The sequence below is a fragment of the Melanotaenia boesemani genome, chromosome 16, assembly GCF_017639745.1.
Source record: "Melanotaenia boesemani isolate fMelBoe1 chromosome 16, fMelBoe1.pri, whole genome shotgun sequence".
Taxonomy (NCBI): domain Eukaryota; kingdom Metazoa; phylum Chordata; class Actinopteri; order Atheriniformes; family Melanotaeniidae; genus Melanotaenia; species Melanotaenia boesemani.
Window position 1 is genome coordinate 11,779,325 of NC_055697.1, and position 26,740 is coordinate 11,806,064.

A 26,740-nucleotide genomic window follows, 5' to 3' on the forward strand; every position below is an offset into this window, starting at 1 on the left:
GAGACAGCTCGTTTCCTTGGGGTTCTCAGCATTACGCTCTAGCTGCTGTCCTATGCGACAAAGCGTTTTTTATTAACATGCTTGGTTTTTTCATGCTAGTATTCTTCGTTGTATAGAAAGCTTATTCCATAAACCAATTTAATATTTTTATATAGTTCTTTTTAAAGCTTAACTCACGCAGTGAAAGTTTTTCATTTTGGCTGTGCTCTTAGTGGACTACAAACGGGCGAAAACGTCATCTTTCGGCGCCTAGATCCTGATTCAAACGTTTAAAATTGTTGGCGGTAGGACGTCTTTGACATTTTAAATTATACTTTCACAATTTCTTTATTATTCTTATACTTTTGTGTAATTGTCGTGCCATTTACTAGTTGTTACTTAACGTTGGAGCCCTCGACACCATTTGTCTTGTGTGTCTATTTGTCAAGACGGATTTTTTTTTTTTAATTAAGGAGGTTGACCCGCAGGATTAAATACTGTCTTTAATGTATAAACTTTGTAGAGTATTGGTATGCTCTTATGTGTAATCAGTGACTGTGTCTGTTCCAGGTTAAATCTATAAACTGCTGTGCCATGGCTCCCCTCAAATTTGTCATTAAGGTACGTTAGAAATTAATATAGTATGTTTGACACTCGTGGCCAACTGCATTATAGTTTTTGACTCATGCATTTACTGTATTAAAATGATTATATTTTATGTTTATTATTCAGATGCAAAAGCTATTATTTAAGAGTATTGACATTGGAATTTGTATCTATAAAAATCTATCTATTTTTTCCTCAACTACTTAACATTTTCACGCAAAATATGAAACTTTAAATGAAATCTGCATTTTGCCCATTTAATTCTCTTTTCTTCGTAGTCATAGCAGAATTGTCCACTAGAGGGGAGTAGAGAGCTGTGTTTCAGTTGTCCTGTCCCCAGAGTATGATGTTTCTCTTTATTTTTGAATAAAGTTATTCATAGACTCGGGTCACCTTTTGAAAATCTTGACTGACTGCACCCCTGTGAGCCTTGTGTTAATGGACTCAACTATACAGTGCAGAGGAAACTCACTCTATTAAAAAGCCAAGCTGTTCATCCTCAGTCTGTTGCTCTGTCAGGAATAATGCGCCTCAGATGTTTTTGTTAAGTGCAGAAAAAGCCGCTGGTCTCTCTTTTGTTGATGTTTCATTTATTGAGAGTTTTGGATGAGCGCTGCAGACATTTGCACTGATCTCTCACATCCTCCGTAAAGCTATGTGTGCCTAGTTGACCAGATATTGCATTCACTCCCTTTTTATTTGTTTCATATGCATGCCTGCATACGGGTTACCCCACTGCCCTCTTCCTCCCTTGGCTGGTTGTGGGAGAGTAAAGCCCTGAATGTTCCTTCCCACTGGGCACATAATGATACTGTTGGGTTATTCTGACTGAGAAAATGCACACAACCTCTACCAAGCTTAACAAATCAACCACAAACAAGTATGTTAGAAGGAACTAGTCCAAACAATAGAATTCAAGGCACTACCTACGACTTCTCTTTCAGAAAAGAAACACCACTGCTTCCATGATTTTTTTAAAAGAGCAGATTAACTTCTTAGAATATAAATAACAAAAGTCTCAGATATTATTGCCTCACAGGCGTGCTGCAAACATTTTTTTTGCTGGCTCTCATGGAGAATGGATTATCAAAGCAGTTATGAATAATGTTCATGGATTCACTTTGCAATTTTAAGTAGGTTGCTCAGCAGTGTGTTTTATGATCCTGTCTCCTGAAGTGTTTTCAGCTCCCTGAGTGATCTGTGGTACTACAGAAGGTGCTGGTATGCTCCTTCCTAAAGGAGCTTAGACTATATAGTGACCTGCCACTTTTCAGACCTCCCGAAAAGTGCCTGCCGGCTAAAATGCTGATCCACTGACATGCTTGCTGTCTGCCAGAACATTACTGCAGCAGAGCCCTGCAATCTGCCTTCTATTAGCAATAGTCACCACTGACTTTCTAACCATCTAAAGTAATGGGTTGAAACAGAGACTTATGTGTTTTAAGAAACCAAAAGTTTGAGTTATCACAGAGCAGTTTAATGTCAAAGGTTTATGTGCTGTGTAGTGTTGTCACTGCAGATGAGCTCATAAAGGACCACACATAATGTCTCTGTACAAAATCACTGAAACTTCTGATTAGAAGCATTTTGACACTTTCCAACTTCAAAAAAAGAAAGTGTCAGAACTTTAAAAAAATGAAAGTCTTCTGTTATCTCAACACTGCCCTACATTGCTGCATAGAATTAATATTTCCAAATGAGGCAAAACACTTCTTCGCTTGTTATTTCTGTCTATCTACCAATTTCTCTAGGATGTGACAACCTCAGCTTTGTTTGCTGAGTGTTACTTGGAGATATTCTTGTCTGTTCTTGCTGCTCAAATTCCACTCCTGGGTTGTGTCTCTTTTTGTCATCAAATAAAGAGGACTCAGGTGTGCTAACATTCACCTGAATGAAAGGAGGATTTCAGACTGAACACTTCCGACCAGTGTTTGTAAATAACATTTGCCTCAGTAATCATCAAGTTTAAAGTTCTGTGTAGTATCTGGCTGTGTGAAAAATTGGAAAAGAGAATTGTCTTTTCTTTTTCTTTTTTCTTCAAGGGGAAACCCAGGTGACTCACAGCACAGTGAGAGCTGGGAATGAGGCAAACAAAGCCCGAGAGTGAGGCTGTCACACCCACAGTTCTAAAGAGCTCCCATGAGTTCTTTGCAGATTGCAGGAAAAGTCAGGAAAAAGAGTAAAACACAAAGGCAGAGTGGGAGAGATGCAAGTTTTATTGAGTGAGACCGCATCTGCTGCCCCTTCTCTCCCAGTGTAAACATCTGTGGCTGGTTAGTGTTAGCCTCTGAGCTAAGTGCAGTCCGAGAAGGTCTGGTTCTTATACTGTGCGATAGCAATGGCAAAGGGCAGTAAGGTGGGGAGGAGGGTAGGGCTGCTCGTAGAGCCTGGGCCCCGTGCCCAACTTAGGAGCAGCACAGACGGGAGGACGGAGAGTCGGGTCTGGGAGAGAGATAAGGGAAGGTGGAGAGTGTTTTGGGAACTGAGAGTGATATAGACCAGAGCTCCGGAGACTAGAAAAGGCAGAGGAGCTGTCAGTAGGTTTAAGTCGGGACTTGTTTATTTACAGACATTAAATAGAAAGGATTTTCTCATGTTGTTCTGTGGACTGTAGCTTTAACCGCTGTCTCTAATGTTTTTTTTTTCCTTTGTTAACTTTTTCCCCTGCAGGTGATATTTATCACTTTGGCATCAAGGACACTAATGATAGAAAAGTTGAGCTCAGCCTGCAGGAAAACTCAGTCCTATTCATCCACTTTGTGACAACACATAAAAGATGGCACAATAAAAAGATTTGGTATTAAGTAGCACATCTTGCTGCCTCCACCTCTGTACATAAGTTTGAAAAGCCTGTGCAAGACATTAGAACAAAGCACTGCTGGCCCACTTTAGTATATATGAAAGGAGTAACTTCCTTTAGAGCTTGGCCCTTTGTCAAAACATTTCTTTCCAACAACAGTGACAGTTGCTCTGAGTATTGCCTTAAATGTGTCAGATCAACTACACCAAGTAATTGTTCACAGATTTGATAGACTAGCTCAGATTTAATTAAATCCTTTTGGCTCATGATACAAAAAAAATTTAGTGTCTATTTTCTGCTTTGAAGTTGTTAATTTTCATCCTTTTAAGATAGATGCTGGATTTTTATAGATATGGCTCATCCAGTTAATAATACTATAACATTAGATTGCTTGTAGAGATTCTACTTAAAGAAGGGTCAGCTGAGCCTTAGAGGATATACAAGGGTCATAGTTCATGACATAGTTCAGCCAGGAGATCACTGGTCACTCTTTGAGCAGGGAGTTGAAATATTTAGACCACATGATGTGATTGTAGTCAGAGCCTTTGTAAAGAATTAGATTTAGCCTCTTTTTTTGTCTTATCTGCCACATTCAACACAAATATCAATAATAAAAACTCTAGTAGCTGCCTTAAGCAGCATAGCCTCAAGTCGAATGAAGTCTAATCTTTTGTCCTCCAAACTGCCACTTTTGCAGGGCAAATGAATTGGTTTCTCATTAGGATGATTGCATTAGTTTGCATTCCTGACAAACTCCCCTCGTTTTTGAGAGGCCCACAGAATCACATGCTGTTTTTGTGGAAGGGGCTGACTACTGTTTATCATTAACGTCCAGTTCCCAGTCGAGTCTTGTCTGCTGTTCTAATGCGATAAAAGGAAGTTCGTCTAAGGCTCGCTCGATGTCTGGCCCTTAGCAACAAAACACACACTCAGTCAGAAGCACTGAAGCTGTGTTAGGGGATTCACAAAGCTGTGCCTCTCCATCACGATTAAACTCTACCCTTTGGTGCCCTTTTCATTTAAATATATTTATTTATCTAATAAATGTTGCATCACATCTAAAAAAATTGCACATTAAATCATTACCATTCCTGACTGAATGAACAAAAACCAAATTCTTATAAATATCTGTAAAAAGCATTATTAAGGCTCTAAAGTTGGTGAGTAAAATCAATGTACGAAATACCCAATTCTGCTTGTGTCAGGTCCACTAGTAGGGCTGTGTTTTGATTGACAGGGTCTGACCCTTTGTTGCTAGGTTTTCCCACGCATGGGTAATTGTAGGAGGCCACCAGTCATCGGTGGACCGCTGTGAGACAAAGGTCACAAAATGAAGAGAATGCCGATCTGCAGGGATGAGCTGATATTGACAGGTCACATACACAAGGAGCTCCCACATCACACGGGTCTCTTGTTCTGGTCTGTGGCATTGTTTTCTTTTGAAAGCACGTTTTTGTATAACAATTGTATTTTTAGCATGAATGTACATGCAATAGGGGTTTAGGAGTGGACATGTTTGCTAAAAGAATAGTTCAAGATGTGACAAGACTCTGCTAGAGACATTCAGTGATCGGTCAAATGGGGGCACCCTTTCCTCTGGTTGAACTTCCAGAAGATGTAAGGAAGCAGCTTGACTTTCTTTTACTTTTTACAGAAAGACAACAAGAGTGAAAAATGCTCTCATGGGAACAGAATAATGCAAAGTATTTGGCAGCTTGATTTGCTCAGAGTCATTATGCAGCCTTTTAGCACAATTTGGCTAAGTAATCGCAACCCATCTTGAGTCATACAGCCGTAAATTGTACTTTGTCAGCTTCCTTTTTTAATCGGGGAGCTAAGATTATTTTTTGTACTTCAGAGGTAGATACAACTGGACAGTCTAAGGTCGAGAGGAGCAGGCCTGTTTCCAGAATTAGGACCTTCACCTTCACACACTCTTAATCCATTATCACATCTTCCCGAGAGTGAGGCCAAAGGAATATCCCTCAAATCAGGATTGTAACCTTAAAGTCATCCTCTCTTTGACACTTAAACCCACAGGGCCAGCATGAAGCAGAACAAAACATTTAGCGTGTTTAAGTATTTCCCATTACTACACACGGAACCCCAATGTTTTGTTCATACATCTTTTCCAGCTCAACAATGTGAGCCCAAAATCTATATCAGCCTTTTTGTGGCTGCGTTTTTGCTCCCCATTCAGTTCAGTTCAATGCTTTCTGCTGCATTATCACTCGATGTTTTAGGGCAGTGCTTGTTTCTCTTCTGAGTTGTGCCGTGGGTGGTCTCAGTCCATCCATTACTTCCTTGTCCACGGAGAGGCGAAGTTCACACGAGACCCATATTTATTTGCTCTCTGCAGCGGGCAGCTTTTGCACTCATGTGTAAACCATAATCAGGCTAGCCTGAGAAAGATGTAACAGCAACTTAACCAGCAGCGGCAGCTCTAACTTTCTTGTCCCTTGCAGCTTATTGTCATTGACTCTGTGGACTTTTAAGTTTTCTGCAGCATGAGAAAAATACGAATAAAAAAAAAAAGGCAGAATTGTGCATTTCCAAAGTTTGATAATCAATATTTTTCACTTTTAGGACTTTTTCTGCAGCCTATTGTGACCTGAGACAGTTACTGCATTGCAAACATTGGAAACATATAGAATAGATTTTTTTTATGCTATTGGAGGGAACAAATAGATAGCAGACAGAGGCATACCTTTTTATGAAGAAATTGGTAGATAGATGGCTAGACAGAGAAAGAGGAGAGAGGGGACTGCTGCGAGAGGACCAGGGGTGATGTTTCAGGACACAGGGGGTCATTGTGGTTTGTCTCGCTGTCAATCACCCATACTCTGATTTTTTTTTTTTTGTTGCCTGTTCACTTAATGCCTCTCAGCAACCTGTGGCTTCCCTTCTTCTTTGTATTACAGTGTGGGAACTTTGCTGTGCTGGTGGATCTCCATGTTCTGCCCCTGGGCGACCAAAAGGACACCAGCTGGTTTACTACGGGCTACATCAAGGTACTAACATAGGGTGTGCCAATAAAATGTGTGTGCAGGGGCTTCTTCAAAGGATGGCAGCAAAGAATCTAAAATGACTGAACTTTTTCTTCATCCATTGTTGTAAAACCTGTAGAGTTTGTCGTCTTGTGGCGTTCCTTTACTCTCCTCTCGCTTTAAAACTTTTATCCCGTTGTTTGCCTCCTCTCATCACTAATTAATAAAGTCAGATTAAAGCCTGCATCATCTCAACATTTTTGGCTTACTGCTCTTTAGGAAGTTACAGCCCTGGTTCGAGATGCCGTGGAGCTACGGGTTAAGCAGTACTCTGAGCTCTTGCACACCAGAAGGCAACTTAAACCGAAGAAGGAACTGGCCCCTGCTTCAGCCTTTTTGGTGAAAGGTAAAACACCACCTTATGAAACCAAATAGTCTAAACATTTACCTGTGTGACATATCAGCCATGCACATCTTCATGTATTTACTAGGACATGTCGTTTTGCTCATTTCTTTGGAATATATTTTATTTATTCATCTTAGGTGTAGCTATCATCTACTCTAGAAAAACTGAAATGATGTACTTCAGCGATAAACTCAAAGCATTCTTTACTCACCAGGATCTTAGAGCTGATATATTGCTGTGACTTTGTTTTGCTGTGCAAAACACAGTGTTTTGTTTTCACCTTTTTGAGAAGAATGAGGGTGGAAAGACAACAGAAACAGTTGGGACATGGAGGCATCTTACTCCCAGGGTGTAACCTGGAAAGGCAAGAGCTGATAGGAGCTTTTATATTAAGCTGCACTGTTTAAATTGGCATGTCTCAGATGCATTGTACGTGCAAGATGTTAGTCCATTAAAACCACTAACTTTTGTTTTCCTTCTGTTAATGAGATGTTGCCACACCTGCCTTTTCCTGTTCTTGTAGATAAGTATATAGCTGCAAAAACAGCTGCTTCTACACATACGTATGTGCGATGAATTAATAAAAAAACTTTCTGTAGCAATGTGAATAAACTACCTTAGATCAGCCCTTTTTATCAGTTGTGAACATATTCACTTAACCACTCACACACTTGACTTTGAAACCATTTAAACATAGCATCTGTGAAACCTCCAGCTGTGTGTTGTAAGACAGAAAGGTTTGTTACAGGTAGCAGTTAAGGGTAGTTAAACTGGGCTCACTCAGCAGTGCGGTCCTGACTGTGAGAGTGGGATTACAGGGCAGTCAGCCTCATAAAGTTTCTCCTGTGGCTGCAGCCCTGCCTCTCACGCTAACCCCCTTTCACACACACTCATGTAAGTCTAACCATCCACTCAGCGTGTCATACACATTTTCATGTTCTTCCAGTCTTGTGATTTTTCTTGTTAAACATAGCTGTTGCATTTTGCTTGCACACACACAAGAGCTTGTACACGTCACAACCAGAGAGAATCAGACGAGTGAGAGTGTGTTTGAGAGCTATATCCTCCCCCTGAGCTAGGTGCGAACAGGCTGACAGTGTACGGTTACTGAATCGTCTGACTCATATTCCCTGTGATAGACTGAAGAGAGACAGACATCTATAATGATGGAGATCATAGGCTGAAGCTCCACACACACACCAATTCACTCTGTTGTGTCAACAAGAGAACTATCACTAGTTCAGCAGTGAAATATGCATATGGAAATGATTTGGCTCCTTTCAGCTTTGCTGCAAAGAAGGTAGCCAGTGGAACACGACTCAATACCATATCTGAAAAGTTATGAACATGAAAAGATGTGGGACCTCAAAAACGCCAATTCAGTTCATGTGCTTTGGTCTTTTTAAAGGTCTTAAGTGAGTGTAATGACATTCTTGGTCTTTTCATTGTCCTGTTTGAGGGAGGCAGCACAGTAGTAAAGACAGAGAAGGTAATTTTGAGAAGTGAGCTGGCAGGTAGGAGCCATAAAAAGGGGAGGGCAGACTATAGGGAGGAAAGCCCAACTCACCTCAGGGTGGGTATTAACCCTCAAGCTTTCTATTCTGCAAGAACATCGATGCTAATCTTTTAACCAATACAAGACATCCAAAAGGCCTGAAAGCAGTTTTTCTCTGTTAATGAGAAGCATATTATAACTTTACAGTGAAATTAAGCTGTAGTGAGATGTGTGTATGAGTTGGAAAATGTATCCATGTACTGTATGTCGTTGTATATGAGAAAGAGGTGTCAGGTAAGGGTAGAACCGATGTGTAAGCCAAGAATAGGCAGACTGACTGTGGTGATATTGAGGGAGGGGGATTGTGAGTCTTGTATGAGGCAGCGTTTGAGCTGGTGCCGCTCTGAAATCACAGGGGCTTCCGCCAACAGACAGCAGCAAGAGCAGTGTAACAGCCTCAGCTGTTGGCACGTCAAATGAGCCATCAACAGCTTTAAGCTTTCCAAAGCTCTTCAGTTCAAGTGTTTGTATCCGAATTATCTCTATGGGTTATTGTATCAACATACTGTATATATGCTGTGGATACATATACATCTGTTTATAGCAACCACTGAATATGTTAGGAGAGGGTCTTATCTCATGTCTTGTCCTAATGTAAAGTTAAACTTAATAATAATAAAAAATCTCAGCTGCAGAAGCAGATTTCCAACTGTCAACCCCCCCCCCCCCACCACCACCACCACCACCCCAATATTTATTTTTTTTTAATTTAGCTACTTGAGGCTTCATGATGAGCTTATAGTTTTGTGATTTATTTATGTTTTTCGAGAGATGAACAGGAGGAACCTTTCCCACCACACTTTTTGGCTCTGGACATGCAGAATGGACATGCTAGACTTTTGCAGTCCAGCGAAGGGGAGCTTGGGAGAGGCCTCATGCATTCTCACTGGTAGACCGTGTTGTACACACCCACATTTCTCAGAGTAATTACAGATTGAAAATGAGTGTATAATAGGTTCTCTGTGCTTTGAGGAAGACATTTTTGTCATTCAAGATGATGTTTGAGTAAAAGGAGCTGGCAGTGATGCTCTACAACAGAAAGCCTGTTATAGTAAACCAAGATCCTTTATTACAGAACTTTGTTCACACCAGATGTATCCTTGAATACAATTTTTCTTTAATTATATTACCCAGTTTATGTCAACTGATTGTGTGTTTATCCTGAAGTAGAAATGCGTGATCAATTCTGTAGTTCACAATCCTGTATATATTTGTGTGCATGGTTCAAATGTAAACTGATAGGTCCCATTTTACACGGATTTAGTTAATATGCCATTTCAAATTCCCAAAGTACATTACCAGATGTCTTGCTTCTACTATTAGTGTATTGATATATACGCCATTGATGTCTCTGTGTGCGGCAGGTCTCAGATATAGTTAAGTCTGGTGTTTGAGTGTTCCTGCCAGTCTGAGGTTCAGGGAAAGCTGGCAAAGTGGTACCTAACTTTGTTTGAGCTCATGGCAGAGCTGGTTCCTTCTTCCTCTAACCGCACAGGTGCCAGGGCTTAGGGGGAGGGAACACCTGCCAGCCTGTTTCCCCATGGCCACGGCAGGCTGGAGAGGCATTTTCCCAGGCTCCCCAGATGAATGGTCACTAATAGCCGTGGGAGAGGGCTTTGGGAGTGCTGCACATTGTACCACTGACTCCTCTTGGCAGGCCTATGAAGGGGGCTTAAGGCAGCCTGGCCACAACCATTGCAAGGAAAGCACAAGTGTTGCTGGATAACTTTACTTTTGGAGAATGTGTTTACGAATGACCATCTCCCTCCTAAGGAAGAATGTGGAGGATGTGTAGGGACTACAAGGGAGATGGTCCATTTGTGATCTGTCATAGATTTGTCTTTGTTCAGCTTATTTGACCATTCAAAGCTGCACATCTCCAAGCTAATATGGTATATGTGATATAGAAAGCCCTCCCCAGTTAAAGTGTGAGGCTCATTGTGAACAGAATACACATAAATTCCCTGTGTGTTTTAATGTAGCTGCTGATCTTTCAACCTCATCGTCTTTTAGTGCTACCTCAACTATTACTATTTATGTGAGTGGATATTATGCAGGGGTCGCTCTGTAAATAGAGAGGCATGCTTGTGGCAGAGTTACCTGCCATGCTCTGTTACTGGGCGTGAGGCAGCCTGGGATTAGGGCGAGAGGGAAATGGAGACCTGTTACAGGAACAAAGGAATTCCAATGCCCAGGCTGGAAATGGATCCTGATCAGAGTAGCCGCTCCAACCAGCCTGCCCCTCTCCTCACTTGCTCTCCCTCCTCTGGCCTTTGCTGGGTAACCCCCTTCCCCCTGATGTGTTCTGTGGTCTTGCTGTGGCTCTTTAAATCCTTCCTGTAAGCCCCTGACCTTACTCAGCCGCAACACATAGGACAGTCTGACTCCAGTGCTAACCCCACTCCCTATTATTGCACAGACATACTTGCACCCACAAGTTCAATGTATATATATATATATATATATATATATATATATATATATATATATATATATATATATATATATATATATATATATATATATATATATATATATATATATATATATATATATGTGTATATTAGTTTATATAGTTCATATAGTTCACTTTTATCCATTTATGCTTTCCTCTTCTTCTCCATCTCTGCACTTTCTGGCCTTCCTTATATCATCTCTTAAAGTTTTTCTCACTATGTTCTTCTCTTCTTCTGTAGGGTCAGCTGCAGTCTTTTAGGACACAACCGCAAGCCCCACCATAGCTGTCACACCACAGTCTTTTCCCATATAATTAGGGCCTAAGCCTGAGCCTGAGCATGGATCACATTCATGTGACTGTTCCCTTTTACCACAATCTGGTCTGGGAGACAGCACACACTCTCTTGAACTCAAGCTAACTGTTCTGCCTGACCAGAATGCCCTGTTTTAGGAATTACCAAAATGTTTTAAAGGGTGCCATTGTTGTTCTGTCCCACTTATAAAGAAATGGGCTTGTGGTATGTGCTCTTGTGAGCGAGTGTGTGTGTGTGTTTTTTTTTTTTTTTGTTTTTTTTTTTACCCTTCATGTGCACAGGTGTCATATAGTCAAATGTCTTGTGGTTTCAGGAAAGGCTAACCCGGTGTGGCCTTAAATAATGAGTGCAGATTTTTTTTCTATATTTTTTTTTAATCCCCTTAATCCTCACCCCACGCCTGTTATCATTTGACACTGGCAGCAAAACATAAGTAAAATAATTATGTGTGCTATGGTCATGTTTGGATTACTAAATACAGATTTACTGAAGACTCAAAAAAATCAGAGGCTTTGTTCTGGGCTTTAAAGGACCAGCGCAGTGCATAACTCAAGTCCCCGAAGTGCTCTGCACACCACGAAACCAAAGGATCTTAATGCAGAATTGTATCCTCCTCATTCTGAATCCTCTTAAACATAAATGGTGGCTGCACTTTGGGAAATTTGTGGCCTTTCAGACTGATTAAGGTATAATTATGATTGAAAATGACATTTAGTATTGTGAGTGCATTTCTCTTATCAGATTATGCTTCTGAATAAAACGCTTTTTTCCCATGATAATTGTTCTGTGCTTCAAAATGCTCCCCACCACTTTAGTCACATGCTGGATTATGGGTTGGCCTGAGCTACCATGCTGCGGCGTATTTTGTAACTGCGATGAAGGGGTCACCCAAATGTTAAATTGAACACTCATGTGCAAATATTGTTTCAGGTGGACATTGTGCAGGACAATAAGGCGCAGTGCTCTGCTACGGCCGTAGTTACAGTTGCACACAGAGAGTGATGTCCTTCCAGGAAAGCCCCCACTTACATATGGGTAACTTCCTCAGGCTCTCTCATCCTTCACCACTCCACCCCACTTTCTCACTCTAAGCCCCAACTCTCCACCCACACTTGAGGACAGAGGGAGGGGGTCCACATCAAAGCAGAGATGTCAAAAGAGCAGGATTCTCAGGCACTGATGTCTGACTGTCCTGCTGATTTAACTCCTGTTCATAAAGGGCTTGCGTGGGAATTATTGTTCTCCTAACAGTCAGTCATTACATTTACATGCACACTAAAACATTGTTAATGAGTAAAATAAGGTTACAAAAGGAAACTGGATGATGCCTTTACTGTCCAAAAATCAGATTTCCTTTTAAGCTGCAGGCAGCTGGTGGGTAATCAGATTTCTCTTATCACTTTTTGAAACCTTCTGTAAATAAAGTTTTAAAATTGTATGTAATACCACAAGCTAAAAAAAAAAGCATTTATATTTGGTGGAAACATTTGGCTTCACTGACATTTGTCCTAAATAGCAAAAATTACATACATTTTAGGTATTATCTAATTAACTGTCAAGGATGCATTCCCTTTAGTTGGCTTGCTTTCTTCCATCCTAGGGCACAATGCCATGATAAGTCTTTTTTTTCCTCCATGTCAGAAGTATCATCACACATGTCCGCTTTTAGAAAAAGTCTGTAAAAATCAAGCTAATTATGTACTTTGCCAAGTACATGCTGAAATTTAGCTCTGAAACCAGTTTTCTATAAGTCACAATGATTATGGAAACTTGGCTTTCCACTTTGACTTTACCCTAATGATATCAGCTTTTGAGTACCTTTAGGGTTTGTTCAGTGAGTACGAAGAAAAACACTGAAGTATTCATTGTTATTGGTCATGGGTGAGCTGTATTCAGGCTGATGCATGGCCAAGACCTGCAAAGAAAATCCTCCATATCGGAGCAGAAATTCTTATGAATTCCTGCATGAGTCACAAAAGCATCGGCTGCCAGGAACGCAGATAACAAGCTTAGTTAGGCAATGTTTTCTGTTGCTGTTTTAATGATCTTGTCAGGAAATTACTGAAGTTAATGAAGTCTGTTCCATGGGGGGCTTACCTTTGACCCTGGACTGAATGCCTCTCACCCCACTATGTTCCATTTTACAGTTCTAGTCACACTGGAAGCTTTTTGGTTTGTTGACTTTTCTTTCCTCTCATTGTTTTCTCAGGAAATGGTGAAAGCTACATTGTGTGTGTGTGTGTGTGCATGGGCGAACGTGTGTGTTTAATGCGTGTCAAAAGTACAGTATTTTGGTCTTGGCACAATCTTGTGGGGTCCAAGCCTTTTCTTTTTTATACAATTGTTCTGTGGCACATTACAAGATGGCAGGAATCTCTCCAAACAAGTGGTTACAATATTATCTGCCACATTTCTGAAAACATAGCATGCTTGCTTGTTTACTGTATGAATTGACCTGTCATAATACTGTTGTGGATTGGATTTCATAACAATTAAGCAAGACCTTCTCTATAAGGACGTACAAATGCAACCCTTTAAAGTCCCTGCTCTGCAGATTTGGATATTGCACCACTGTGGGCTACAGTTGCCACAAAAAGGGGCCACTTGTTCCCAGAGGAGGCACCAGCAAGCTGTTTGTGAGAGAGAAACATGAATGTAAGCTTAGCACGAGAGAACCCAGGCAAAGAGCCAAGAGCAACTCTGTGCTGGGCAGGACGTTATATAGTTGGAGCAACAGCTGATGTCTCAAGCCATGTCGTTGCACTGGTTCCCAACTCTGTGTCCAGACATCCCTGTCAAATTTGTCCTGGGAATTGGCAAGCTCAACCCACCAAGGAAAAGCAGTGAGAACAGTTGTAAAGCTAGACAAGAGGCTAAAAGTCTAATAGGCTGAATCAGAGCCTCTAAAAACATGAGAGTCATGAGTGTGCAGTGAAAGATGTTTGGGTCCTGGTCCTTGTTGGACCCAGAATGGATAGAGAAAACAAAACACAGATAAAGATCTGCATTCTTCCCTGGGGAGATATCCAGAATGTGTGATATATGGCCACTGCTTTCCTATTTAAGGAGTAACAGAATATTTGATTTCCCATCCCCCCAATAAAGGGATGCTGTTATTAACTGCAAAAATGCTCTCAGCATACCCATAGAGTGATCTAATGCCATTTCCCTAGTGAATGAAAAACTATCTATTAAAAGATTGTTGGCTTATTCAGTATTATATACTTTTCTACACAAAGTTAAAGGACAGAATTTCAGCTCTAAATAAAGTTAAATGATGTGGTAAATAACTTGTACTCCCAATTCCACCATTTAAGCATGTGTCCTGTTACAAATAGATTCACCCAGTACAGTTCTGGCTATATAAGGGGCAGTGTCAGGTTCAGGTTCATTCAATTTTTCATTTAATCTTTTTGTTTACATGCCATATTATTGATAGTGCTGACTTAGGCACCCCCTCCTCCAAAGTCCCCCCCCCCCCGATAACAAACAAGTGAAGATGGCTGCCTTACAGGCCTGGAAGAAGTCCACTGGGGGAAGTTAACAAGCTTATTTCAGTAGCGAAAAACCATTCAAGCATCATTAACTGCAAAGAATCTGCTACCAAAATTCTAAACATCATTTTTTAGTGTTTATTATGGACAGAATGGTCTGCATTTACAACACTATGAATTAATCATTGATATAAATCCTCGAAGCTGAAAGTTGGCAGTTTAACATTTTGCAAATATGGGGTGAAGGCACCCAGTAATGCAAGAACATGTCACACATTACACTGTAATTCCAGAGCTACAGGATTGTGGTTGATTAAAAAGTTAATAAAATTATTCATATAAATATTTAATTATTCTTCACCTAACATGTCATTTAGCTGCTCTGTTGCATGACTTCTGCAGGGCAGGCTACTGTAGTTTAAGGCTGTGAATATTTGACACTTACAGATTTTTTTGCCCATACAAATAGTTTTACATGGTAGTAAACCTGCACCCTGCTGAAATGTTTTATGTAAAGCACTTTGAATTGTCTTGTACATGAAATATGCTATACAGATAAATTTGCCTTGCCTTGCCTAGTAAGTGCCACATTAGATTGTTAAAATAACAGATACATTTGCCCAAAAAACAAGGGGGAAAAAATCACAGAAAACACTGATGATCTACTCTTGAATAATGCTCTGGATAGATTATTAGTTATGTTCACCCTTTAAGAGATCTTCAGAGTTTGTTCATTAATTTGTCAAACTAAACATTTATTGTAGATTTTCCCATTGGATGCATTTCTAATAATGTCAGAAGATCAGACCTCATGTCAAAAATGCAAAACAGACAAGTTTGTAGTCAATCACCTAGGTTACCATCTTACCCAATATTATCCCTAAAACAATATTGATTATAATTGCTTCGTATCATAGCAATGGGAAAGTATCTGTATATTTAAGGTCTTCAGAGTCGTTTCATTACTTTACTTTAATTCATATTCAGTTCAGGGTGTTTGTCTGATTTATTTGTTGAATTTGATCACACTTCAAGAAGAAGAAAGAGTTTGTGCCACTAATCTCTCGTCAGTTAACTCAAGCATACATCTGTGACAGTTTTCTGTCTCTGTAATTGCATGTCATTGCCCAAAGACAACTTAAATTTTTTTAAAGAGGGTAATTAAATGCTGCGAGTTGTATTGAGATTCCATCAGTCAACAGAGAAAAGTTCACAAAGGCCTTTTCACATTAGTGCCTTGGCCAACACTATTAATATTCTGTCTGCTCTTTATGTCGAACGCTAATGCTAACTCACCATGTGGGACATATTTGTCCTAGTTGTGAGCCAACTTTTGGAGTAGACTTGTCCAAGTTTTTTCTCCCCAAGTTTTATTGATGGGTGTTTGTGAGTGTTGTCGCCGATGGGGAAAAGCCTTCCCACTTCCAAAATGCCAGCTTTTCATAAGTGAAGACGACCTTGTTTTTAGCTTGATGGAAGTGCATATTTGACATTATCCAGAGACTTTTGAAAGAACTGGGAGAGCAAGAGGTCAGGATTTTCTCTCACTGTGGAGAACACATAATCCTTTAATTGAAGTTAAAACACTAAAATCCTGCCCAACACTCCACAGATTAATATAGCAACAGCAACACAGGAGAGAATGCAAAATGAGAATCAGAAATAGTAAATAAAAAAAGGTGGTGAGAAAGTTAGGGGTAGAGTTTTACAGTTTAAAGTGTCAAGAGGTAGAAAGAGTACCAAAAAGGTACTAAAGAGTAAGCAAGGTCAGCCAGCCTCCCAGCACTGTGGTCCTCTTTGTAAAGAACAACTGGATAGCGTGTTAGCCAGACCTTTGCTTTTAGTCAACAAATTCCTGCCAGATTAGGCAACAGGCCACTATTTCTGCCCAGCACATCTTACATACCGTGACAAACATTCCATGAGAACTAGAGTACAGACCCAAAACATGAATTTCTTTGCTTGGGCACAACTGGGAGGTAATTAAGATAAAATTTGTTTTTCAAATCAATAAATAAGTTTAATCTTTTTACTGTGCAAGACTTTAAATCTAGCATAATGATGGATTTAATAGAAAATTGATGTTTTTAAGCATATGATGTCATAAATCAGCATTATTTTCTGGATTAATAAAGTTAAATTGCTGGATTCTGACCCATTTAATCCCAGTCAATTAATTTAATGCTTAGTCTGCATTAAATCAACACATCATATTGTATTGGATCATAAATGCTTGTATAGTATGTCCATTAATTAGTTTATCCACTCAGTGCATCATTGCCTGCATGCAGCATCAAGAGTCCCACTAAAGTTGTCTTAGTGTCACTGGTGGCAGTTCAGATGTTAACTGTCTTTCTGTCTTTTTTTATAGGGGAAAACTTCAACCTTGTGGCCAATTTTCTGAAGAGACACTCCAATCTCAGATGTGTTGTCAAGCAGGGTACGTGACCTGCATGACTTCGTTCCGGCTGTAAGGATCAGAAATAGACGTCTCAATGGTTCATTTTGAGCCAAATTTCCCACAGAAAGAGCAAGTCATCTGTGGTCCGCATGTTGATTTTTCTCCCCCTCACTTGTTTTTATGTCCTGTCCCTACCTGCTAAGGGTGCTGTTGAGAACAGGCAGCTAGTAAGTGGTTCCCTTGAGAGGCTACTGGGAGTGGGAGAGAGAAAGACTGCAGGGCTGTATGGAGGCGGTGAGAATTTATCTCCATGGCCCATCTAGTGCCTGTGACCCTCGGTCACCTTTTCATGGGACCAACATGGTTCTCTTCCTGTCAGTAAAGTTAATATCTGCTCCCTTAGGGCCAAGGCCTGGATGTTAAGGCAGCTCTGACCTGCTGCAGAGTGAGACGATGGCTTCTCTCAGCAGGTCCGTTATGCATCAAATTAGGCCCGGTCTTCCGGGGTCAAAGGTTGTGCAATTCGGTCCACTGCATTTGCTGTAGGCTGCACATGTGATTTATGTGATGATATATTGCATAGTTAAAAAGTCCTTATTATTTGCTGGATCTACCAGTACATCCTTAGTTAAAAACTATTTGGGGTAAAACATAGTAAGGCTTTTTAAGCTTACTGCTGCTGTATCTACTTGTTCTGTAGTCATGTGCTCTTGAATCTTTTATTAGTTTTTTTTTCACCAAAACAAAGACACATGAGGGAGAAAGTTAACCATAAGTGCCAAAAGTAGCCTTGATTTAGCCCAAACATGTCTACTTTCTGGGTCTTCTGTTAGCATACCTTCTTAAGTGATGATGCAGACAGACTTCTGTTGTGATGCAACTTGCTAATCTACAGGAATCTACAGGTTATCTGGCTTGACTGTCCAAGTGTCAGTTTATCTGGTGTTATTACAGACAGATTTATTATAATGATATAACACATGCAATAATATTATCATTGCACTGTAAATCACCTTTCCCATTGTAGTCAATTAAAAAGTCATATTATTCCCAAAAGTCACAGTTAATGTAAAACTTTATAATATTTTATGCTGTGTACTGAGCTCGTAAAGTTTAGGAATTATATGTAAACTGCCATTTTCTCTGTGGTCTGAGGGATAGTAAATACTTGGTGATTGTAGATGTTAATTCAAGCATCAACCACAATTCCATCTTTCTGACTTTAACTCATAATTAGAGGTAAGCCTGCATTATTAACCATCAACCTCTGTGTTGTTTTCCTGCCTGCTTTCAGATTTGCGTTTGTTTCCTGAACGATACATAGTGTGTGTGAGCTGTCCAGAGGATGCCTCAGCACACCGAAGAAACCCGAGCCTGGCCACAGTAAGTGCTGTTTATGCTCCCCTATTTCCTCTTCCAGTCACTTGGCAAAAAGTCCGGCATTGGCCTATGTGTTATTATAGGGATGTCTTGCCAAATTGTGCTCTCACATTATATATGCTGGTACTATTTACAAAGGGTTGAGGGGGACTGATCCCTACTTAGGCTCCTCTGAGACCTTAACAGTGGGGGTGCGAAGCAGAGTCTATAGCTGCTGAGTCACCCAATCTTTAGACAAATTCCTGCTCTCACATTTCGCTCATTCATCCACACAGTTATGGTCAATTGTGGGTTTCACATGGCGAGGGTGCTATAATTTTTTTTACACAACACTTGATCTGATTTTTTTTTTTTTTTTCTTTTCACCTAAGTGCTACAGCCAGTTTAGTGTAGTAATCTAATTTAAATTTGTGCATTTTTCATCAACGTATAATTGATAGTTTAAGACAAATCTATAAAATGTCTATATCTTTCTTTTACTTGCACATTATTTGGGTTTTTCAAGATCAGAGGATGTTCAGACATGGTTCTTAACTTGAGTTAAGTATTGACTGCAGATAAAGTACTGTCGGAAAATTGCTGTCAAGTAGCTCAGTTCTCTTGTCCATTTGTATTATAATCAAATATTCTTTGGTCAGTGTTCATTTGATCCCATTCTCCCCAGAGTATTCTGGGAAATGGCAGTGGAGCCTCTCACCTTGGCACTCACATCAAGCACAGACATCTCTCCCATCAGATCCCATGATCAGTGGCCTGCTGTTTGTCTGTGGTGTTTTTGCTATTGTTTTTCCTTTGAAATATCTGCACTTTCCAGAGTTTGGCTTCCAATGAAAGCAGTGATTGTAATATTTTTAGTGGAGCAACACAGTCGTCAGTGAAAAGTTCATATTGTGTAACCAATTTTCCAGTTCAAGGAGGCATTTCTGTCGATTGCGTTCCTCCGCTCAGGATGTGGTTCTCTGGGCTTATACAGTACAAGCGGAGGGAATTGGAGGGTGGGAGTCTTGTGGTGGAGCTCTCACTAGCTCTCAACCTCGAGCCTGGTTTGTAAAGGAAAGATACCAGACAGTGTGGCTGAAGGTTTTTCACATGACAAAAAGAATAATTTGTTTGCATCCCTCATTCTGTTCTTATAAATCAGAGAGGGAGTTTTTTTTACCTACTTTTTTATTCCTCTTGTCTGTTTCCAGTAGAAAAGTAAAAAATCTGAAAATTGGTCCCAACCATGAGTCACAGCTGATGTAAGGTGTAGTAACGTTGCTGTCTAAAAATAATGTGGTGTATGGAGCTCCATGTCAGAGTTAATCCCGTTTTTAAGAGGGAGGCTTTTATCCTACAAATCTTGACAGATTGTGCATGCTTGTTCCTCCCAAAAATCAAAACAAAACAACAAAAAATAAGCCATCTTTCCTTGTGTTTAGAGAGATTTCAGTTTTGTTTAGAGTCAGTTTGTGTGACTTGTTGAACATAAATCTGTAACCGCAGTGGAAATGTAGACTCATCAAATGAGAACATTTCATAAAGTCAGAGGGGTTATGTTTTAGAGTTTTAGAGAATGAAGGTAACACCACTGTTGTCCTGTTAGTCCTGTGAAAGCAAGTTTCTTACTCCCACGCTCGAGAATACTTCTTTTTGTTTGTTTGTTTTGGTTTTTTTTGTGTGGGTGTGTGTTTTCTTTTTTTTTTATCTGTGGCTCAGTTATAAAAGAAGAAGGCAGAAGTAACTACGCAAACAATAATTGATTTTCAGTACTTAGGAAGAGGCAGTTTATTCAAATTTATATGTAGATTTATTGCCTCTTTTCTGAAACATCAAGGTGTGTTTATCTGTAGAAGGGTTAGGGTCAGGAAATCATGTCTTGCTTGCTTAAGAGAAAAGTTCACCTTATGTTTTCACTTTGATCTTCGCACAGTTGGTCGGTTGTTGCAGAATGAGTTTCTCAAACCTTTGGTATGCACTAAGGTCTACAGACATTAAACAGGCACCCACCAAATCAGTTTGACCAGACTACCCTGCCAGTTCCGATCTACAAAGTGTGCGTAATATCTAATGGGCCAAATGGGAATATTAAGCAGGTAACTGTCTGGCATTTTCTTAGTCAGCAAGTTTGTATGCTAATATTGTTTGCAGCTGTTTGCCCGTACAGTTTAATAATTAAAAATTTCTTTCACTGATATTGTCAATAGTTCTTAATGGTCATCATTGCATATCTGTCAGTGGCCCTGTCCACCATCCTGGATATACTGTGAAGAAAACACTGCCATTTCCACACTTTTGTCATCAGGTGTATTGGACCACCATGGAGGATTATTGTTCGTAGACTGTCTAACTCGAGCAGTTGTCTTTTGTTTAGTTCGTAGGCACAGACAATGTCCAGTCCTGATTCTTGTTGCACAATCTATGATTTGTAAGTTGTCCAATATGGCTGCCTTCATTTAATAATTTGAAGTTGATGGACTGTGAAGCACCATAATGCAACCTTCTAACAAGTACATTGGTCTGAGCACACAGATGTCTTTAAAACCAGAAAAACATAAATTTAGATGTTCGCATGAGAGCATGTTATACAGGAAAATAGCTGCTTACATCATGTTACAAGACTTAGAACTATGCTGCAGTAAATTGTATAGTTAGACTGTTAAACAGTTTTTTTTTCTTTGTTTTTCTGTTCAGGAGAAGTTTTAGGGTGGGTCTAAAATCAGGTCTCTATAGTGTGATGGAGCAGGTATTCAAGGCAAGTGAGGGCAGGTCCTGCACCTAACACTGTAGCGTTAAAAGTTTGCCTTGGACTGGCCAGCCATGACACCTAGCTGTGCATTTCAAAACTAGCAAGCAAACCATTCTACCTCCATCACAGGAATGGAACTTTCCAAGAAATATTGATATGTGGAAGATTTAGATTCATTTTGTGGAGAGAAAAGTTGAAACACAACACAACACTGCAGGTGTTGGAAGGGCTACACACAGGCATTTTGTGCTCTGTGCATTTAAGGACTACATCAAATTAACAATCTCGAACGGCATTTGTTAGAAAATAATGTGTGCACCATTTCACAGGAGTTACTGTAAATTCATTTAGTGAGGATATGGTAATGGACTGTTGAGGTAGGAGGACTTTATAGATGTAATTGCTGTCAGTGGATGCTCTGTGGTTGGATTTTTATACTGTCAACACGTGCCCCGTGTGCTTTTTACCTTGCAGTTTTTACAAACTTTCACTACAGAAAGCTGGGATTAACTGATACCCCTGTCACAGCTGGATTAACTTTACCCCTCCCATGCTGAAATATTGGCCACATCGTTGCTTGTCATGAGACTGGGAAGTGAACAGTTTAACAAGGTTGGCAACTTTATTCCACAGCTGGAAGATGACAAAAATGTATCATATATACTGTGCATGTTTATGATTTTACATCTAAATAGTTTGATTAAAAAAAAAATCATAGTTTAGTTAGTGTGGTTCCTTTAAGCTGGTCCATAGTGGATTTCCTTCAGTGTTTCAGAGCAGGGAATTCTGCTTTTTTTAATTATTATTTTAAAGCCCTAATTTTATATATATATATGGTGTTTGTTTAAATCCTTCATATTTTTCTGGGTGCTTTATAACACATTTTTCTTTAATGTGACAAACTCAAAATGCATATTTATTTCAGTTTTGATCAGACTTTTAAGTTGTTCCTGTTATATCTTTAGTTTGGTGAAATCCGTGCTGACATCCATGTCAGCGTGATGCAATTCATCTCCTATGACCTAGAAATCTAGAGACAAATATCGCTCTGTAGAGATAGACACATTTGCATTAGGCAGTGGGAAGCAAACAAGATGTTTTGTGTGACCCATTTTCTTTTTCTTTTTTTTTTACTTGAAATGTGAAGGTTAAAATCTCTCAAAAAAAGGTACTTGTTGCTTGTGAGTCAGCACCCACAGTTAGGAGGGCAGCATGGGAAGGAAGAGCTAGTGTTTAGGATTGTGGCCGTTGTTTTCTAGTCAGGCAAATATTGGGCAGCTGAGGTGAGTGGCGTGCTGTGCTGCAGAAGTTTGGATCAAAGGGAGCGCAGATGTGTTTCCAGGCCCCCCCCTTCTCTCTCTCTCTTTTCTGAGCTCTGGACGAGCTCTGTGTGTTTATTCATGACCTCAGCACGCCTCTGTTCTTCCCAGTTCGCAGCAGCTAGCAGCAATCCTTTCCCAAGCCTTCGGTGTCTGCTGACCTCCTGGACACCTAGGTCATATGCACTGGTGTGATCTCTTACAGTACATGGTCACGTCCCTTCATTCCATCAAGTCTTAAGCTGTTTTCATTGATTTTTCACGAAGTGTGTTCAAACAGTTAACAGCTTGTCTTAATCCGTCCACAAGGGCGGATCCATAAACTTTTGTCATTGGTAAGGTATAAGAGCTGTCTTCTCTTTTCAACAAGTATGTGCCCACACATGTTTGTGGACTTTTTTGCAGGGAAGATGTGGTGAGCTTAGGCAAACAGGGCATGCTTTCTTTGTGGGAACAGGGTGGGTGGAGGATGATGGGTGGAATTTGTGAACTATATTCTTAAACATCTCTGCAGGAGGTATCTTTGCCGAGAGTTATTTTTTCTTTTCTTAGAATCTGTTCAAGGAATTTGTAAATTTGGCTTTCTAGTAGAAAGAACAATGTAACGTTTATAAATTTATTGCTTTAAGGGACTCAGGCATTTATCATTGACATGAAATATTACCTTGTGACAGATGCGTGAGTTAACGGATTAATTGGATGACATCTAACTGGCTATGTATTTGTTAGGTGAGATATAAAAACATTAGAGTAATCCAAGAACAAACTACCCTGGCTTCTTTTATGTCAGCTCAGTGATGAAGGGATCTTCTATGCTAACATGTTTTATGATTTATCATGATGGCAATTTTCTGGTGAGTTTCATTGTCGGCTCCCGTGCTAAGTTTGCAGTTCATGAAGACCTGAGGAAATGTAGCTTTTGAATGTCCTCCAGATTAGAGACAAAAGGGGTGTTTAAGAAAAGGCAGCCTTTTAAAACTGTAAACAGGTCTATGCACAATTAATTAAAAATGCATTACCATTCATTAATTATCCTGTACATCGGTGGATTATTTAAGATCACTGATACAGACCATTTTGCTGTATCAGTGTGTTACTTTCAAGTGCAGCTGCAGTAGATGATAACCAACATAAGTTCCCTGTCTGTATTCTATCCTTATCTGAGGTGGCAGAGGAGAAACTGGTATTTTATGGAGTCTCTTGTTTGTTATCTTTTTGAAGTTGTTTTCAGGAGCCATTAAGAGTTGGAATAAGCTATGAGAACTTGTTCTGCTATCCTTTTAAACCAAATGATTCATTCTCTCTGCTCTCCTTGCCCTTTTGCCAGGCTTATCTCCATAATCTGACATCCAGATGTGCTGCCTGTGATGGAATTGTGTTGTTTTGGAGGCAGCAAGGGTACTGTTGGTCTGCTCTGTGTGTCAGATCACGAGGAGCATTTTCTAGCTTTGTGTGGGGGCAAGCAGACTGGCTGGCGGTGGTGGGGTTTAAATCCTTGTCGCTCAGGGAGAGGTGGCAATGGTTAGACGTTTCTGCTCAATACCTCCCTCCTTTTTCTCTCCAGCTATTTGCTGTTTACATCATTCCGTACAAGATTAGGCCACCTCGGTTCCCACACAATACTTACTGTTTTATCCACAAAACTTGTAATGAGTGCAATGTTGTTCATGCACCATCTCTCATTCACTCAATCTTTAATCCCTGTACTTTTTTCTTTGGTCGCTATGCAAAGAATGTCCAATACATGGAAGCCCTGAAAGGCACGTGGGAAAACTGAAAATTCTGGGAAACTATTTTTGTAAATCCGACAAAAATTCTTTTCCCTTCTTTGTTTATGACTTGAGAAAAGTGATAATCTTTCATAGTTCTGTCATTTCTTTTTTCCTTGAATGGGCTTTTTTTTAACCTGTATAATTTTGTATTTATCTGCGAAAACAAGAAAGACTTTTTTACTTTAAGCCATTAAACTGCATCATGATGTAATTATTATTGCAGCTATGTTTTATTTGGACTGCCATGATTGAGAATGACTGGCAGTGGTAATAAGAGGGAAAAACGCAGTGTTGAACTTTTTACCAGATACAAGTATTATGCATATAACACGGTAGTGGGCGAGTCTGAGGCATAGATGCGTCTGCTGCAGCTTCTGCAAAATTATTAAAATCATTTATAGTTTGTGCTTCTTGCAGCAACTTTTTATTTTACAGAAAGTTTTAGAGACCTGGGATCATCTTAGAGATGTCGAACAAGCCACCAAAAGAACCTCGAGAGAATAGATAGAATCTTTTATAATGGATAAGTAAAATCCCTCCACACTTATATCAGAGAACAGTGGGAGGTTGATTTGGAGTTTTCACTCTGAGATGAGGTATGGGAGGCAGTCCTCTTGAATGTTCGCTCCGCTTTCATATGTGCAGGACATGCACTGACACAGTTCAAAGTGCTACATCACTTTCACTTCTGCAAAGCCAAATTGGCCAGGTTATTCCCAAATTGAGTTCTAATTGTGACAGGTGTAAAAAAAAAATGCCTGCAAACATGTATCTTATGTTTTGGTTTTGTCCTAAACTCGATTCTCTCTGGTCATCTGATGTAATTTCTAATGTTTATGGTTGTACCATTGCACTATCCCCAACAATTGCATTGATTGGTGTAGTCCCAGCACAAACGGACGTTCTCTTTCCCACTCAGTCACTGAGGATCATCTCCTTCTCTTTTCTGCTGGCCAGAAGATTAATTCTGTTCAAATGGAAAGATACAACCACTCCGTCACACTACCAGTAGATAAAGAATATAATCCAGGACTTAAAACTGGAGAAAAGAAAAATCAGATGTACAATAAAAGGCTTCAGAAATAAATTTAGCAAAGCTGGGACTCACTGATAAGTTATGTGACTAACTTACCTGGACTGGAATAGAGTTTTTATGATCTCAGAGTCTGTTCTGTGTTAGTTAATCATACTGTGATGCAAGTGCCTTTGTGTTTTGTCCATTTAGCTTTTCTTTTGATGTGTATGTGTTAACTCTATGTTATGGTATTGTCTTATAATAATCCAAAATAAACATGTTTTTTCATTTGGCAAAAAAATGCTTTCAGCTTGTTTCATAGATTAAATAAAAAAAAAAAAATAAGGACCTTATAGAAACCTTAAACCCCCAAGACAATAACTGATGCACCATCTCTCTTTCTCTTCATCTGCCTTTTTATCTTCTTCCTTTGCTTACTATGTATATCTGACCTCTTCCTCTCTTCGTGCTTCTTCCTTTCCATGACTTTCCTCTTTCACTCACTTGTTCTTTTGAAGTTGTGCCGACAGGAACAGAAAGACACCAAACTTTCCCAGAGAACCTCCCTTTGCCTCTTGTTGATCTTTCTTTCAAGTTCATTTTCAAACAGGATTTATTAATATTAAACAGATGATAATGCCTGTCAAGGCATTACAATTCAAAATGGTGGCACCCACATTTTTCTCAGAATTGTTGTTGTTGGGGTGGGTGTATGCTTGTGTAGGCGAATGCAAGTTTGTGCGTGTGTCACTGTCCCAAGTCCAAGGCCAGCTGCAGCTCGGGCAAAGAGAGAGTGTAAAGACTGAAACTCTGCCCACACTGTAGCATGACTCCATCTCTGCACAAAGAACAGCTTGTGGAGAACTTCCTGTGTGAGGATTCTTACATTTGTGGGCATGCTGGAGAGACGGTGGAGGTCAGACAGTATGACTTGGGGAGGTGCCGCTGCTTTTGTTGTGCTCCCCTCTAAACACTCTTTCTCTTATTCTCTCTGTTCTGTCTTGTCCCTTGTTCACTCCCCATTACTTGTCTGTTGCCCGCCTCCTTATTCACTCCCCTCCCTCCTCTCTGGCCTCTTTATTCCTTCTACCCCACTAAAGACCAGAGTGCAGTTGTTAGGTCTCAACACCCAGAGCAAAGCCACAAAGCCCAAAGCCTAGCTTACCCTTAGAGCTTAGGACAATCATCCATTTCCTCTTGTGCATGTATGTTGTCACTAGTGTCATGACATGTAGGAAAGACCTTAATGATTTTTTTTTTTTAACAGCAACAAGGCTGCCAAAGCTTACCGCATCTGCCTTTCCTGTCTTAAAGTGTGCATTGATCATTTAACAAACCAGTTTATAGGATGGAAATGACCTGAGAAATGACTGATATTAAATAAACATAGCAGCCACAATGTTGAATTTTCCAACATTTAACTTCTGTGTGGTTGTATTTCCCCACTGCAACAGTCTATAGAGTTTTCAGTCATGCAAGGGACATGAGTTTGTGAACTGCATCAGCATCTGGTCTAACACTTTAGCC

At 39.9% G+C, this 26,740-nt stretch overlaps 1 protein-coding gene across 2 annotated transcripts in view; it reads left to right on the forward strand.

The window, feature by feature from the left end:
• LOC121655798 (SLX4 interacting protein) overlaps nt 1–26,740 on the forward strand; it is a 30,794-nt gene that overhangs the window by 478 nt on the left and 3,576 nt on the right. The window contains exons 1-6 of one of the 2 annotated variants that reach the window (XM_042010643.1): nt 30–284; nt 550–600; nt 6,307–6,396; nt 6,652–6,778; nt 16,970–17,038; nt 18,294–18,382. In XM_042010643.1, coding sequence (XP_041866577.1) covers nt 574–600; nt 6,307–6,396; nt 6,652–6,778; nt 16,970–17,038; nt 18,294–18,382 — 402 coding nt within the window. In that variant the 5' untranslated portion in view covers nt 30–284; nt 550–573. Of the gene's footprint in view, nt 1–29; nt 285–549; nt 601–6,306; nt 6,397–6,651; nt 6,779–16,969; nt 17,039–18,293; nt 18,383–26,740 lie in introns of those variants that run through there. The other variant, XM_042010644.1, reaches the window with a different exon arrangement.